Genomic DNA, 18395 nt, shown 5'->3' on the forward strand with positions numbered 1-18395 from the left:
GTTTACACACCTGAATTCCACAGACAACCTGGATGAGACCATCTTCTACACCAACCCATTGAAAATTGTACTGTAGCCAACTTAACGAATATATTCATCAGTGTCAATAATCGTTTGGATTCCAGTTGACGAATATAAAGATATTAACAATGAATTGATCAACAGTTGTGCAAAAACGTAATTCTTAGTACTAATGGTTTTTATCCCCAATTTAGAGTCCATCTCCCAAATTATGAGTGAGTGGAAAATATTTTCAGTGCAAGATGTTCTGAAAACAAATTCTGTTTTGGCGTAATACTGTGGTTAATAGAGGTCATGCCAAATACCATGAATGGGGTCAGTAGAACGTGTCGAAACGGCATCAGAACTGGTCAGTTAACATCTTTCACTGATAAACCATAAAGCCGGTTCATCACTTCATCTCCTGGAATTGGCAGTGAAAAGGTCAGTCATAAGTGAGGAATACATTTAAAAGGGTTTTTGTTTGTGAGCTCTGGGTTTGCCGTCATATGGGTCCATGCCAACTGGCAGAGATGGAGCAGAGATTTCTGTGTGGGCGTGTGAGTGCGTGTGCGTGCGTGTGTTTATGAGTGGAAGACTCATTTTGTTTCTTACTAATTAAGGCCCAATGATAGATGAGAGTTTGGTCTTTCTTCCAGCTGCAGGCCGGTTTCACCAAAATGTGAATTTGTCCCCTTTTCTACTGTCAGTCACACCACACGCTTTAGTGATGCGGTCAATATCAACAAATAGTCACTGCTTGCAAATTGTCTATGTAATTACTGCTCAATGATTTACTGTCATGAAATGAATATATACGATCTGCTTGGTGCGTGAGCTCATCCGACAAAGTAATCACCCAATTAACACAGTTTATTTCCTAATCTTTAGGAAGGGGAAATAATCACAATACTGGCATTATTTTTCACGTCAGATTCACCTCATATTTGGCACACGTGGAATCATCTCTGTGATTGTTAAACCAACTTTGCATCTCCAGAGGGGATTTAAGGAGCAGGAAAAGGGACTCCTCTGAGGTTGGTCAGTTTCACAGGCAGCTCAGTGGAATGAAGTGTCAGTCATCTTATATTATCATCATCAGTCAGTCAATAATAATGATGTATGAGGTTGAGGCAATTGTTTTTAGGCAAGAGTAGTATATTGGATTCATCAGAGTCCCCTCTTTTAAGGTCATTACTCTGAGTGTAAATTTGCTAACTGGTGCCATAGAGCAGTGGTCCCCAACTTTTTTTTTTTTTTTTCCGCTCAACATTCGTGGTTGGGATTGTTGTGTAGTGTCACTGTGGTTGAGTCAATTCAGGACTGGAGGCGAACACTCAACAAAGATTCAAAGTGTAGGGTAGCCAACCTTATCAAAACATGTTTTTTGCTGTGCTGGCTGGTGAAAAAAGATTGTGCTTCAGTGCAGCTGCAGTCTCTGAGGTTATGACAGTGGTACACAGGTGTTCATACCTGCATTGATGGTGAATGATTTTCTTGGCAGTCAAAGAAAATAGGCGTACTATAACAAGAAATACAAGACATAAGAGACCCGCAAACCTGGCTTGCGCTTGTTTTTTCTTTCTCGCCAAAAATCAGGCCTTTCTCTAAGTTGCGGTCTCGTGCGAATCTTAATTAGTTTATTCTTGAGGGACTCTTGCAAGTGTGGTCATCACTGAAGTTTGTTAGAAGTTCTCTGTAAAACAGTACACCCAGTTTCAGTTGTTAGCATTAGTTTGACGTGGTCATTAATCAGGCAGCCTTGTCATCTGCCCTCAGCTCTTTGTCACTTCTGAAGTGATGGGCAATGTGCAAATCATCTCCACACTCGCAAAGCCGAATGTTGTTGTTGAAGTTTACACATCACACTTGTGCGCAGTTTTTCAGGCTCACCGATGACACGGGTCTCACAGTCATCATCAGTCACATGAAGTTGTGGGGGAGCTTTGAAGATGTGAAGCCCTGTGATGTGGTCACAGGGAGGCAAGGGAGTTTGGCCAGCAGAAGAGGGCTTGGTTGGGCAGTAACTGAGGGGTTTCGTTTTTTTTTTTCTTTTTCAACTGCGTGGGCATGATTAACTGTGCTCCACCCTCCTGGTATAAGGAAGCTGCCCAAAAAATCATGTCTTTGTTCAGTACAGAGCTGGCTTGGAATGCAGATTCTCATCAGCTCCAGGTGTTGTACGCCCTTGCAGTTGTCAGCTGCATCACTCCTTCCTCTGTTATTACCCTACCAATCTGGTGTTAGGATTTAAAGGACTGGCCCTCGAAGCGCATCTTTAAAAGATGCTTTTACCGCAATAACCATCAAAAACCCCAGAGATCATCAGAAGTGCACTACAGATCTCATCTGGCTCCCAAGTGCTTCTTTTGGACCAAAATCCTGTGTTCCTGGAACATGATTACCAGGAACTTCATATAGTGTTCTGATTCAGACCTTGGCCAGTTGTCCCGGAGCGTATCCTCTGCCAGGAGGCACACTGCAGTCAGTTCAGTCCGCCCACTGCGCGGTGCAGTTGGGTCTAATGTGTTGTCCCTCCAAAAGCGCTGGGAGGGGGTGACCACAGTCCCTGAGGACTCCATGGGCTGGCTGGATGTTTTACTGTAGTCACACGACCCATTTAGCAACATGCTTCAAAAATGACAGCCTGTGTGGCACTTCAGCTGGAGTTGAATGGATAATTATTATTCACTTCCATATTTAGTACAAGACGTTAGAAAACATGGCACCATATGCGTATGCACGATTGCTGTAAATTCAGAACTTTGTCTCCATCCGTACCGTAAGTATAGATTAGACTAAATGGTGAAAATAACGGCCAAGGATGGAGTTTTCCCACAACCCATGGCTGTCATTTTATTGGAAATCAGGAGAAGCACCAAAAATCAAGACTGAGTGGAAGCAGCAAATAAATCATGTCAGCACCTACAAGCACCCCGGAGCATAATCATGTTCACAAACAACGTAGTCCGACCACTAGAAATAGCAATGTCAGTATAGCATAAGAAAATCTCTTTTAATATTGCACAGGGAACTAATCTTCTAAAAACAATTGGTATTCAAAAGAGTGATACATTTGCATCACAAAAAAAGACACCATTACTGCCGGGCACTACTTTTTCTGTTCGTTCGTATCACTACGTGCAGCTGATAGACGCGCACTAATCTAAAAGTTGTTTGTCTTTTCGACAGCGGAAGGCGCGACTATCAGCTGTCTACAGGGCGATGCGCAGTGATATGAACGAACAGAAAAATAGTGCCCGACGGTAATGGAGTATGACTTTTTTTTCAGGAGGGAGTTTAGTGTGCAAATGTATCACTCTTTTGAACACAAATTGTTTTTAGAAGAAAAACGCTTTATTTCCATGACGATAGCCAACTTGCCAGACTACTGTCCTCTCGACCAACACCGGACCAGAACTCGTGTCACAGAACACTGTCAGGGGTAAGTCAGTGCTGATCACTGGAGGTGAGGATGAAATAGAGATTCATGTCAAAAAAGCGAACTATGCCTTTAAGCTCAGAACCTTACGACTGTCAGGCAGATGTGCTCACCACTCGGCCACCATAGTGCACTCCATTTTGCCCCAATTTCTTTAAGACCCGACCATCAACAGAATCACTTTATTAGGCCCAACCCTAGTATCAAGCCTACCCCATTCATTTTCTTCTCATTAAGAGTGCCGAAAAGCAACGAATGGGCAGAAAAGTACTGCTGGAGATCTCATTGTGGCTGGAATCTATTTTTAACCGGGTAGCTGGTCACATTGGTGTAGCACGATCCCTCCCTGAGGCGCCAGGTCTCATCTACTATAAGCACTGTTGACCTGGCTTATAAGTGCCCTTGCATCTTGACTGAACAGAAGTGTTCATTTGATGATGGGTAGGAGAAAAAAGGTACAAAGGGGTGAAATATTACCTGTATTCAACTCAAATGTGAAACCTGTCAGTAACAGACATCTCAAATTAAAGCGGTTGCTATTCATTCACACTTTTAAGGTTGCCAACTCGAATGAGGCACACAAGCGGTAACCTCAGTGCATAGTGAGCACATTCGAGCGATTTCTAAGTTTCATGCTGTTACAGCTGGAGCTGAGGCGTGTTGTCATTCCCGTAGATTACTTTCCCTGCCCAGCTTCTGACCTCATGCATCCATTCTCATTTTGGGGAAGGATAAGTGCAAGTTTAGCTTCTACAGCTAGAATAGTTGCAAAGTACCTATGGACCTTTTGTGGCTTTTTTTTTTTTTTTTATAAGTGGCTAATGTGCAAGCAAGATAAAGGTTCTGGAGGCCGTAAAAGAAATGAAAGCAAAGCCTAAAACGGCTAGTTTGATTTCCATCTTGAACCCCCACCGCTCTCTCCCGTCTTTTTGCCAGGCACGTGTCTTATGAGATTGTGATTGTGAACCATATGGCAAAAAACAAATTTTAATGGACCACGAAGACAAGACAGGGCAAGAAGAAAGCCCCGGCGACTACTGAAAAGACTAATTGGCCATGGATGAAAAGACTGAAACTGATTTTAGGCTTGATGAAAGCTTCAAGGCAACAGTTAGTTATTAGAGGAAGGGAAATTATGAGAAGAGCGGAATGATGGATAGTAGAGAGGAAATGAGAAGCAGGTTGAAGAGACTGCAGCTGGAAAACCAGTAAACTGACTCCTTTGTTACCATCAACCCCGTAGTCACAATACAGAAGGAACAAAACACACCCAAAAAAAAAAAAAAAAAAGATTTTTTTTGGTAATGGTATCCTAACTCTAGCTTCATGGCTGTGCAATGAATCAAAAAAAGAATGAAACCTAAAAATGCACATCTTCACAATCATTCAGTGTGAAATGTTAATAAGACCACTCAGAAAGGAAATACTAAAGGGGTCATGCATTTTTTCCCACAATTTAAAACAGTTCAGAGATATTTAAATGTCATGTTTGTGACATAAATTACTGTGTGACCGACCGGCTATGAGTCGGGGGTGGGGGGGCGTCCTCGTTGGTTTGTAAAGCCCGTATCTCATCGAGCTGTGAGGGTACACGCAAGTAGAGAGTGTTGCTTTTTCGTGCGGCCTCGTTCAGTGTTGCAAAACGTTGCAAAGCCTCTTGCCACAATTCTGAACATGTTCAAAATTTGATTGTGACAAGAAAAGGGGTTTGAGGGGATAAAGAGGATTTGAGAGAATGCCGTTAGAGGCTGTACAACGTTTTGCAATATTTAGGGAAGCGTGTTGAAAAAGCAACACACGCTACGTGTGCGCACCCTCGTAACCCTGCGCCGCTCAATGAGATATGGGCTTAAAGACACCAGATGAAGTAGCATCCATTTTTCCAGGTGGAAGTAGTAGTATTTGATTGACAGTTGACAGCTGAGCAGGGGATGGTTTCATCAAATTCAGCAGACACAACCGGCATCTGACAACGGAGAGAGTCGTTTAATTTTTCACTATTTTGAACCTTCAATTTATAATTTTTTTAAATCACAAAGATTTGCCTTTAAATCACTCAAATATGGCAAGGCTGTTGTTAACACTTCTTTGTGGTGTTAAATTTAGAAATGTTTATTTTTTTCATCGCAAGGACTTTTAGTTGAGTTAAAATAATCCTGGTAAATCACGACCAAAAACATTACCTATGCCAAGGATGGAAATTTAAGACTGACTTCACATCAAAAGCTAAAGATGAGTCTCACGTGTCATAGTATTTTCCAATTCAGCAAGAAAAGCAAAGCAACAAATGGAGGAAAATCTCTTGACCTTTCTTCACCGATGAATCTTCCTATTCTGCCAAACACCCCCCACGAGGTAGCACACAACTTGGTGGAAAGAGAGAGTGTCTGCAAGACAGCTTTGATTGTTCCCAGATGTGCATGCAGACACCTGATATTCATCCTGGTGGGTGAACCAACATTCCCTACAAGTGACACACATGCACGTTCTGCCTTTTGGATGACCAAAAGTAAAATACCGAAGGGGGCGGATGACAGAAGCAGATGGAGAGATCATTTGTGTACATTGGCGGAGATCACTGAATCAAACTATCAAGATCTGATTGGTCAGACTGCTGACTAACTTGAACTTATTTTTGTCTCGTCGGCCTTGAGTTTGATTATCACATTGTTTTCCCCCTGATTTTCCTATCTGTAATTGTTTTCCACAGTCTTCTTGCAGACACCTGCACTGATATTCCCTGACGTTGCTCCTTTTTTCCGACTATGAGCTTCCAATTTAGCTTTAAGATTTATGACTACAGAGGATAGTTGAATCCATTTGGCAAGCTTTTCACACACATGCCGCATCCTCTGGCTGCCCTCAAACATTAGCTTCCTACGAATGCAATATCACGTTGTTCTTACCTGGCACCTGAAGCAGCAGAGGCCTTCAAACCTGGCCTGAGGTATAACTGTTTGGTCAGCTCCCATCACAGGTCTGAGGGATGCTGTTGGCTCAACTGGACGTGTCTGCTTCACGAGAATTTTATGTATTCTCAATATTTGGATCCCCTGTTGGGGAAATCGTTTGCTTTTTCCTTTGAATGAGTGTTGTGTGTTTTCCCAGTTGCCTTGGAAGCATTGTGAAGCCTTTCAGAAGTGGTCATAAATGATTATGCTTTTTACACACAGTGAAGCCTGACTAATAAAAGATTTTTTTGGAGCCAGTGCTAGAAAGAATTATGCAAGGGCTTCATTCAGTTGGCTTCTGGAATTCAACATCCTGGTAAACCATCTGTGTTATTGTAGCATCTCTAAATCCAAAAGAAGCACATTATAGTTAACAGAGGGCAGCACCGAGTGGTTAGCACATCTGCTTGACCGTTGGGCTGAGGCTCTTGTTTGTGTTTTCGCCAGGTACTCCGGCTTCTTCCCGCATTTCAAAAACATGGTTCATTGAGTCAGTGTTTCACAACTTTCATTGAGCCAATGGACATATTTAAGATGTACATGTTCTGTTGCTTTTCTAATATGATCCAATGTTGGACAGACCTTGGACAGCCTAAAATAGTCTTGAACTCAATTTGTTCCTAGTTTGGTGCGATCACTAGCTCTGTGTCATCTTGCCCCTGGAAGGAAATAGACCAGCAGTCCTGGTGGTGAAGCCTCCTCCATTTCTGTTTATGCGTCTCTTCCTTCCTATTTTTTCTTCTGATTTTTCACACTTTTTTTGGAGGCCTCTGTATCCCTCATATACATGTGGACTATTTTTCATCTTAATCACCACATGCTCTTATCAAGGCGAACGTGACTTCACTCACTTGCACGAGCCACACGACTGCCTGCGGGCTGAAAAATGATCTTGAGTGTTTATTCAAGCCTGGACTCATCATTAACTCTGTCAACACTCTCTGTTAGTGTTGAGAATGCACAACAGACACATCAGCAAAATGTTTGCTAAATGCCTCTTAGCTAATATTTTGAGCGCACGCCCAAAACCAGAAAACATGATGTCCGGTTGGTGCCAACTCGGGCACTGCTATTAAGGACGGACAGGAAAGCACAACTGTGAAGTTCCCTTTTTTTGCCGCGACGTGCGGTGGCTTGAAGTCTCTGTTAAGTGCAGTAAATCAAGTTTGAAACCAACAGCGTCGCCGATAAACACAGTCGGCAGACCACAAGCGAAACCATTGTCTTCTGCCCAAGTGCTTCTGTCGCACCCATGAGTATTTATTGAAGAAGCACACTTGGAAGGCTGCAGGCAGGAACAAGGAAACAGCTGATTGACAACAGTTTGAAATTGTCAGACCCTCAGGGAGTGTTAACAATTGGAGTAATACCAGGAATTAAAGTGGTACGGGAATTAAAATTGATTTGTTTGGGGGGGGGGGGGGTTCGAGGCTAGTGGCTGGCATGTTCTGAGGTTTTGGGTTTGAATCTCAGTTTTCATTCTGGCTTCATTCCACAATCCCAAAACATGTGTTTAAGCTTCATGGATGACGCTTAATTGTCCAAAAGTGTGAATGGCTTGTTTGTCTAATTGTGTCCTGCAGCTGGCTGGTGAACACTTCAGTTGTGTGCCCTGCCTCTTGCCCACGACCCTAATGAGAAGCACTACAATAAATGAATGGATGGTTAGTTTTACAAGCTGAAACCCTGCTTGGTTGAAAGGCACGTTATTGGGAAAGGGTCGCTCATTTTCACGGCGGCAACTTGGCAGCTCTCACTCTGGCCCTTTCACAATGTTTCCCCTTGTGCTGCCATTTATTGGCGTCGTGAAAACCAGGCGGCATACTTGTGAGCGCTAATAAGCTCCTGATGTCCAGCCACACTTGCACCCTTATATGTAATATAATATAATGACACCTGTAATTTGTGCAGGCGTATGGCCTCGTATGACAGATCTATTGATTTTTACCCATTTGAAAAAGTGCAATATTGGTCAGGAACCTCTTTGAAGCTCAAAGACTTTTCAAGTATTTATTGTAAGTCATACAGTTAAGCTCCACATACGCAGTGTTTGCCCATAACCAATTCCATCAAATTGTGGAATTGATGGTTGATGATTTGTGTCTTGAAGCACATCAATTCATTGTATGTAGTGTTTGTTCTCATTAGAGTCGTGGATGGCCTCTCACAGCTAACTATTGACAAGAGTTGGAGTACGCCCTGGACTGGTTGCCAGCCAATCTCAGAGCAACTATAAACAACTATTCACACTCGTGCACATCACTGGATAATTTAGTCTTCAATTAAGCACAACATGATTTCAGCAATTGGTAATTGACCAACATACAATACATGCAGACCTTTCCTCTATATGATATTACCATTACATCTTATTTCAACACTTACTGTTGTTTTCACCCATCTCGTCTCACAACATGTGTCATTTGTGATTAAAAACAGGCCATTAAAATGAGTTAGCTGCTTTGACAACATGCCTGACTGTACACTTAGGACGCGCACAGTCACATCTTGGTAATCTGAGATGCACACTAGGCAGGCAGTGTCAATCTTGTCTGCTACATCAACAAAAAAACAAGCTCTTCTTTCATGGGACAAGTTCTGTTCTGTCCAAAGACAGACATCTGTTTGAGGCACCTCTGTGGCATCTCTACTCCTTGCACACCTGCCACTCAGCAACAATCTTCAACAAGTCGCAGTCAACGTTTCCAAAATGACAAGATCAAGGTTGTTTGCATTGTCTTGTCTCACAGAGCGTCGCCTGCCTTCAGAACAACAAAGATTCTCGCACTCTGTGGGCCAAGGATGACTTTCTGCTGACTACGGGCTTTGATAGGGTAAGAAGCTCTTACTTGTAGACATTAATGTGACTCAAACTCATTATATACAGTGATTGAAGGGGACATATTATGGCAGGGGTGTCCAAACTACAGCCCAGGGGCCATTTGCGGCCTGCCGTCCATATTTTATTGGCCCGCGACATATGCTAAAAATGGCATTTCACTCAGTTCAAATAAAATAAAAACAAAAATGTTTGGAGATGGTCAAAGTAAGAAGGGAAGGTGTCGAAAAACACAGGTGCTATTAAAGATTATTTTAGTTAACTAAAACTAACGAAAAAACTAAAATTCCAAAAACAATTTTGTTAACGAAATATAAGAACGAATATGCTTTTTAAAAAAAGAAAACTAACTGAAACTACATTTTATGTTTACAAAACTAACTAAAATAAAACTAACTCTAATTACAGCAAACATGTCCTTTGTTTTAGTCTTTGGTAATTAATTTAATGCATGAGACTTTGTGGATGATTTTAAATGTGATTTTTAGTAGATTTATTTTTATATAAACTGAAATAAAGACATCGCGCCCATGGTGTTTTTTCACATTAAAAAAAATAAAAATAAAATAAAACTAATACTGAAACTAAACTAAAACTAAGCATTTATTAAAGACTAAAACTAATTAAAAAAAAACTAACAGAACCACCCGGAAAACTAATTAAAACTAACTAAATTTAAAAAAACAAAACTCAAAACAAAATAAAAATTAAAATGAAAAATTCCAAAACTATAATAACCCTACTGCCATTTTACAAATAAATTGGTTTATGTACTGTAGCATTTTTCTAAATTTGCAAAAGCACAAATAAATTATTTGTACAATTTTTAGGAAAAAAATAAATTAATTAAAAAAAAATCTCTTCATAAAATTATGTGGCCCTTGCGTCATTCTGATTTTCTGTATGTGGCCCTCAAATGAAAAAGTTTGGACACCCCTGTATTATGGAAAACTGACCCACAGTTCATAAAGGCCCTCTGTTGATAAAATTCCTCTGATCTAGACCCCATATCCAGGCAAGGAAAACATTAGATGGGGGGGGGGAAGCAAAAAAAAACAAAAAAACAACAAACAAAAAAACCTTGAGCATTGATACGACAGAAATGAATGTTGACGTGATTTATCTTTGGACCTGTCCTTGCTGGTTGATGCTGAATCCTCCACGGCAATGGCCTCAGTGGCATATATCACTAGCTCTCTCTCACAAGAGGAGTGTGGGGAAGGAGAGAGGAGAAGTGGCAGTAAAACAGGCCAAAATCCACATCAGGGGGTCAGACAAGATGAAAGACTATGTAATATACATATATAATAAAACAATTTATACATCAACATTTTAACACAAAAAAATAACCTGGCCCAGCTGTCCATTTTAAAAATCAAATCTGATCCTTGAGCATAAACTCAGCCCTGGATTAAGACAAATTTATTCCACATTTGTCCTGTACTCCATTGTATTTCTTCTGTTTTGTTTCAGACAAATAAGCTCCTTCAAACTTGATCTGTGCATGTAAATTATGTTTTTAGATGCGTAACCGAGAGGTGAGGCTTTGGGACAGCAGGAACTTGACTTCTTCTGTGAGGTCTCAGACCTTTGGCACTTGCAGTGGGTGAGTGCCGTACAAGTGTGCAACCCGCGGTGGTCCCTCCTCATAAGTCACTGTCATGACGCCTCGCTCCGAAATGTCTTTGCTGTACTTAGCACGCACCCTTGCGTGTGGTATGCGCAGAGGTTCTCTTCACACTCTGAGATTTCTCGAAGCTTGTAAGACAGCATCGTGGACCTCTCGTAGCCGTCATTTCTGCCATTTACACGGCCATGCCCTCTGAATGGATCATTCTATTCATAACGCTGTGACGGGGTGAAGCGACCGCAGTAGGCACTTTGACACCTCACCACGCTTGCCTCTGCAGTCGCTCTGTTTATTTTTCCAAACGTGGCCAAAGGAATGTGGCAGGGAATTCAGATTGCTATGGATTTCTGTTTATAGAGCCATCACATGCATTATTATAATATGGTATGATAGAGGAGGAAAAACATCTAAACAAGCAACCAGCTTTAAAGGCTGCATTTACAAAATGCCCAATTCTGATTTAATGCTTGATTGTAATCGGGAGTTATTGTAGTTGATTTACAGCGACACATAGCCAATATGACTCATGTATACATAAAAAACGCACACAGGCAGATGCCCAAATTGCACGTAAATAAGACAGAAGTGAGCATTAATACGTCCATCCAACCATCCATTTTCTGAACCGCTTACTCCTCACAAGGGTCGCGGGGGGTGCTGGAGCCTATCTCAGCTGGCTTTGGAAAGTAGGTGGGGTGTACCCTGAACTGGTCACCAGCCAATCGCAGTAATACGTACATAATACAAATATAACATTTGGCTTGACTCTTCCCTTGCAATGATTTAAATGGCTGTGAGAGATTCCATCTCACCCGTGACTCTAATGAAGATAAGCACTATAGAAAATGGATGGGGAATATTGTTTAACGTAATTCCAAAAATCCGACCTCCAACCCTCGCCTATGGTCACGAATGTGGGTTGTGACCGAAAGAACAAGATCCCGGATACAAGCGGCCGAAATGAGTTTCCTCCGCAGGGTGTCCGGGCTCTCCCTTAGAGATAGGGTGAGAAGCTCGGTCATCCGGGAGGGACGCAGAGTCGAGCTGCTGCTCCTCTGCATCGAGAGGAGCCAGCTGAGGTGGCTCAGGCATCTTGTTCGAATGCCTCCTGGACGCCACCCTGGAGAGGTCTTTGGGGCATGTCCCGCCGGTGGAAGGCCCCTGGGTCGACCCAGGACACGCTGGAGAGACTGTCTCTCGGCTGGCCTGGGAACGCCTTGGGATCCCGCCGGAGGAGCTGGTTGAATTGGCTGGGGAGAGGGAGGTCTGGGTTTCCCTCCTAAAGCTGCTGCCCCCGCAACCCGACCTTGGATGGATGGATGGATGGAAGGAAGGAAGGAAGGAAGGAAGGAAGGAAGGAAGGAAGGAAGGAAGGAAATTCCAAAAATGTGCTTGCTTTGTATCAATAAAAGGTTCCTCTTTATAGACTATAGCAGATATTCACTGCCACAATTTATAATCAAGTTATGTAAAGCACCTTAGGATCTTATACACTTTTTACTAATGTTTCGAAAACACATATCATATGGCCCATCATCCCCTCCATATCTGTGCATACGATCAATCTCTTCCATGCGTGTCTAGACGTCCCTTACACTGCCTTCATTCATCGTGTTCCCCCACCACACCAGCTTGCCCTCGGGTTCCCTGCGGTCTGTCGGCCATTCGTTCTTTTGAATGGTGTGTTATCATGGTGGGGTTTCTCCTGGGTAATTTTGTTTGTGTTGAGCATTGCCTCAGCGCATGTGTCGACAAATGCAGCCATCAAAAGGAGACTTTGTTTCCATTTATCTCCGTGCTCCATTAAATTAAACCATGCCATTGTGTGTGTGCGCACAGCCGTGGAAGCTTGAAGTCAAACATGCACAGTGGAGCATTTCCTCCCTGTCATTTTTAGGCCTAAAGCACACATAAAGAGAGATTTGTTCTTTTTTTTCTTGCCTGTTCCTAATTAAAAGGGCTGTGGTAAACGTGGGGTGTAATTGGAGCAGCAGGCTGGATTCTATCAAGTTAGCGTTGCCCGTCCACAGATTTCAGTAGGACTGTTTTCATTGGATTGCCACAAACTTCAAGAGGCCCTGTGCTCGAGCCAGTAGAAATGGGCTGTGGCTGGAATCATTTTGAATGGAGAATAATGAAGGGGTAGTGTTATTTTGGAGGGGGTTGCAGTTGAAATAAGGACTGTGGCAGGGATATGTTCATATGCAGAGCTGGAGACTAAAATGCAATTTTGGACCTATTAGAACAGAGTCGATATGCACATATCTGTAACAAATTAACACTACAGTATATATAATACATCATAACAGATTGACAGAGTCCATTATCAACTACCGTACTAAGAATTCTGTCAAATTGTGTGGGAATGATTATTGATTAATCATGTCTTTGAAGCAATTAAGGCAAAATGGAGTAAACTACTTAGCTGCAATCAGCATATGTCTCAACCACTTTGCTGTCTAAACAAGCCCAACATGTCAACTATGGGCGTTGAGCTACACTTACGCAGCTCTCGCTATGGCTCCTCCTCCCAGCAGCGTTACTCTATGCAGCAGTTGCTGGCATTGGAACACAAATGTGGAACATTCAGAGAGAGAATCGCATCCAATTGAAATTGAAAAAAATAACACGAAACAACAAATTGATTGTTAATTTATCCAATAATCAATCCAGAGAATGTAGTCAAATATGGTCATCTTGAAGTTATGGTATAAAAAGTGCAGCAGGATTTCTGGTGGTTTCTTAATTACAATTAAGTAACGTTAAGGTTACACCACAACTACCAAGTGAAAAAGGGAATCTTTTTACATTTAAAAAAAAAAAAAAGTCACATACCTGGTCATAACTTTGTCAAAACAAACCTATAATAGCAGATGAAAAATTTGTAATATGCATGCCAGGTCACTGGTTGGCAATATCACACTGTACATAAACAAAGCACATCTTATCCAATGGTATGTTTACATGAAAAAATTGACCTACGATTATAGGTGAAACACCTACTGCTCGTCCTCTCTGACAAAATTGTCTTCTTCAATGTACTAAAATGTTAATTGCGATACCAATCTTCAATTGTATTAATTTTTAGTAGAGCTGTGAAAATTAATCGACAAGTAATCGATTATCAAATTAATCGACAATTATTGTAGTAATGGAGTAATCGTTTGGAACCTTTTTTTGTTTTTTATTTTTTATTTTATATATTTTTTTAATTGTCCAAAACCTATGACTTCTGTGTCTGTGATGTGTAACATCGTATTTTAAAGCGAAGCAATTGAACTTCCAGTTTTACTTTATAACGTAGTTCCAGCAGATAATATTCCGCCTTCTAATGTATTTATCATTGGAGGTACATCGTTGGCTCAAAATTAATTGACCGTAACGGAAATTTCACATCCCATGATGGACAGCGTGAAACTCGATTAAATGGTATTGTGTTGCATTGACATTCTGCTAGTGTGTTGGTAACAACAGTTTTTGAAACTGATGCCTTTTAAAGTGGCCATCCATTTTCTATTACCACTTGTCCTGTTCAAGGTTGCGGGTGAGCAATTCAAGCATGTTTCTACATCCTAGCGTGGTCGCCAGTCAGTCACAGGGCAAACTCGGAGACAGACAACCTTTCACATTTACACCGTCACTGAGTGAGAACTGAATGTACGCAGCCTGCTTGGAAGTCAGGCGAGTGAACATGCAGCGTGGCTTCAGCAGACAAATATTTAGTGTGCATTATTCCACATAACTGCTAATAGGCTTGACCTGGTGCTTGCCAGTTGCAAAGAGTAAGTCTTGTCCCAAGAGAGCAGGTCCAATTGTTTTCTCAACCCTGTCACAGGTTACACAAAGACCTCGCCCTCTGAGGCCGGCAGTGCTGACAGACTGCAATGTTAACTGAGGGAAGGAGCTTTTTTTGCGTCGTGCACCAGGTGCGATGCACACCCTCTCCACATCGTCTATTTCTGTGTGTGTTTTCTAGCACGGCCCAGTCATCGGGTGTAATTTAGCCAGGCTCCCTCCCCTTTAATCAAACGGATCGAGGAGAGGCAGGGAACACTCGCCCCTTTCTTCGATCAGAGCCCAAGCACTCTGAAAATCAGTCCCAGATGAAGGCTTTCCTGTGGGGATTAGGTGCAGCTGCAGCGTGGCTAACCAAAGCGTACAAAAAGTCAAAACACAGAACGTTTTGGACCAGAGTTTGACCTTGCTGTCTTTTGTTTTCTCTAGTCATATATAAAAGTGCATTAAATGCTGCTGAATGAGTGGAGAAAGGGAAAAATGACTGTCCTCAGGTGAATGTCACCAGACGCTTGGCAGGTCATCTGCTGCAGCTTCAAGATGTGACCGCGCACGCTCTGTCAAAGAACCTGAACGCTGTGTTCCGACAGATCAAACATGATGGCCCACAATCTGTTAGTCATTAGGGGTTTAAGTTTGGGATTCAATGGCAACAGGGGGGGAGGCGTGACCAGGGGAAATAAAAGGGGATGTAAAAGGCGGGAGGTGTCTCAAACTCTTTTTTTTTTTTAAAAGAATTAAACCTGTCTAACATGTGAAAACTGTTATTTTTGACTACTTTTTTTTTTTTTTAGCATATCTTCTTTATCAGCTGCTGTTTATGTGAATCTATGAAATATTTATTATAAAAAATACATTTAAAACATACCAACTTATGAGGCCGCCATTTTACAGCTAAAACCATTTGAACTTTGCCCCATCTGTCTTGCGTCTATGCTACGTCATCATGACAAACGTTCCTTTCGGATAGAAAGAAGAAGCAGAAGAAGTGGAGTTTTAAAAACAAGGAGCATATTCGGGTTTTTCATGTGTTTACATGGCCTTTCAAAACTTGAATATTGCCAGTATCCGTGTTTTAAAAGGTTTTTGGACTACATGTAAATGTATACAATGTCACTGCTAGGGCTCACGATACAATGTGTATCACGATACTGTGATTACAGTGAGCAAAATATTACAGTATTAAAATTCCAGCTCTAAAATGTGATGCAAATTTGATATGTTTTGGTAAATAAAAACAGCTTCTTTTTTTTTTTATCATTTAAGACAATCTATTTCATTTTTAAACATACGGAATATTTAGTGCATTAAGAAACAAGTACAATGTTACATTTAATTAAATATGTTAAGTTTAAGTAACGAAGAACATTCTTGACATTGACATTCTTCTGTTTTAATTTTTCCATTACTAATGAGCTATTTTTAGAAGAGTGCCTACACATGTACACTATTTATTAATTAATTATAATTAATTAATGAATGTATGTATTTATTTATTTATTATTTTTTTGTTTATTTCATCCATCCATTTTCTTGACCGCTTAGTCCTCACAAGGGTCGCGGGGGGTGCTGGAGCCTATCTCAGCTGGCTTTGGGCAGTAGGCGGGGCGCACCCTGGACTGGTTGCCAGCCAATCGCAGGGCACACAGAGATGAACAACCATCCACACTCACAAGCACACCTAGGGACAATTCGGAGCGCCCAATTAACCTGCCATGCATGTCTTTGGAATGTGGGAGGAGACTGGAGTACCCGGAGAAGACCCACGCGGGCACGGGGAGAACATGCAAATTTCACCCAGAGAGGCCGGAGCCCGGACTCGATCTTGCGTCCTCAGTACTGGGAGGCGGACGTGCCACTTATTCAACGTGCCGCCCTGTTTGTTTATTTATTTTCATTTTTTAAGGACAATGCAAAGAAATGAAGGCACCCCTGTGTTTCTTTGCTCCTTGACAACCCACCTATCTCCAATCACTTTGTCCCTCCTCCTCCTCCTGCGTGCACTTGCACTCGGAGAATGTAAAAAAAAATAAAATTCATTGACTGCAATTAACTTTAAAGAGTCTGCTCGTTTACACAACTGTGCAGACAACACATCATAAATGCCTATTTACGAATAAATGTGCATTATGTATTTTGACGCCTTGTATTGTAAAGAGGCCTGTGACGATATATTTGCCATAGCGATTTTTTGAGCAGTCACTGCTGGGCTGCAGCTATCATTATGGTTTAATTATTATCCTACAAATGCATCATTATTCAGTACCATGATAACTAGTGCTACAGTGTATTTTTGCTTTAATTCCCGGTTTCCTGTAATAAACACCTTCTATGAACCTTAAAGGGCTTTTTCTAGAAGCTAATATAAGCACATTTTACGTCTTAATCTTGGAAGATCAAATGTTGGCCCATCGCTCTCAAAATGTCACAATGCAAACATCAAGAGTTCTCTTTCTCCCACTCATGAATCTGTTGTCTTTCTGCACTAGTTGACTTCAAGTTTTGCTAACTTGACGGTATCTGGAATTCTATTTGAAATTTCCTTTGAGTACAAAACCTAATGGAGTAAAAAACACACACACACACACCCCCACGCACACACCCACACACACACACACACAGATGGAAGTATGCAGTGTTTGGCACGGGATATTTAATATAATTCACAGAGGGTTTTGGTTTCATCCCACAGGTATGCGCTCAGCGCTCCAGGGATTAGAAAGACCTTTTTGTGTGAACTTGCCACAGAAGGAAAAATGGGGGAGAAAAGTCTCTTTCTTCATCCGTCGTTCCTTCCTGCCTCCTCCATCTTTTCTTCCATTCACCTTCACTTGAATGTCTTTTGTGGTTCGGATTTTTAAGCTTAAAGCAGACCAAAATGGCGGATGATGAATCGTCAAAGGACGTGGTAGTTGAGGACGTCATAATGCGCTTTAAGGTAGACTCACAAAGCCAGATCCAACCTGGCCCAACTTTCTGTCTTGTACAAAAACAAACAAACAAACAAACAAAAAACAGCAGCTGCAGATATTGCTTTGGTCATCATATGGAGAATCTGTTTTGTTTTGCAATTTATCAAATCAAATGTGCTATCTCTAGCATCTGGGACCTGTTCCATGGACAGAAGCCTTCACAGTATTTTGGGCCATCCTAATTCCATTTTGGCACGTTTCTCCTTTCCCTTGAGGGTAAAGCTCCAGTAGCTGATCTTTCTGAGGAAGACGTGAGGAAGGCGGGCAGGGGATGCGGGCTCTAAGTGGAAACAGCGTAGGGCATTCATCGCAAACATATGGATGCAATGCGAGGACTTGAGTGGACGCCCTGCGATTAAGTATCAGTGCGAGGATTGCATTGGAGCCACGTTGACAGGTCAAGAGAGAGTTGCCAGACGACAGGCAGTTTGGGCGATTGTAAATATTCCGGATCCCATTTGCTCGCAATTATCTTGTCACTCCAGGGTGTCCGTTCTTATCTGTGTGATTTAAATCTTATACTCTGGTTTGACAGTCGTACACGTTTTTAGAAGTTACACCGTTGCCCCCTCACCAAATTGAGCAACTAAAAGGCTCTTTAAAATCATGATGATGCGCTTTCCTGTGGAAGGGGGAGGGAAAAAATGATTTCAGCGGTGAAGAGAAGTGTGTTTCCCATTAGTAGATGGTTTCCGCCCACCACACAGCTCCCGCAGCCTCCGCTGCTGCCTCTGACCAGATTGTCACTGCGCACCTCAGAGCTCGA

The 18395-nt window shown here is 41.9% G+C and overlaps 1 protein-coding gene across 4 annotated transcripts in view; it reads left to right on the forward strand.

Annotated features, from left to right (window-relative positions):
* LOC144023334 (mitochondrial import inner membrane translocase subunit TIM16-like) overlaps positions 1-18395 on the forward strand; it is a 113030-nt gene that overhangs the window by 21538 nt on the left and 73097 nt on the right. For all 4 annotated transcript variants that reach the window (XM_077528650.1, XM_077528658.1, XM_077528674.1 and 1 more), the window contains 2 exons: positions 9144-9227; positions 10756-10838. In XM_077528650.1, coding sequence (XP_077384776.1) covers positions 9144-9227; positions 10756-10838 — 167 coding nt within the window. The remainder of the gene's footprint in view (positions 1-9143; positions 9228-10755; positions 10839-18395) is intronic.

Source organism: Festucalex cinctus, chromosome 1 (assembly GCF_051991245.1).
Source record: "Festucalex cinctus isolate MCC-2025b chromosome 1, RoL_Fcin_1.0, whole genome shotgun sequence".
NCBI classification, from domain to species: domain Eukaryota; kingdom Metazoa; phylum Chordata; class Actinopteri; order Syngnathiformes; family Syngnathidae; genus Festucalex; species Festucalex cinctus.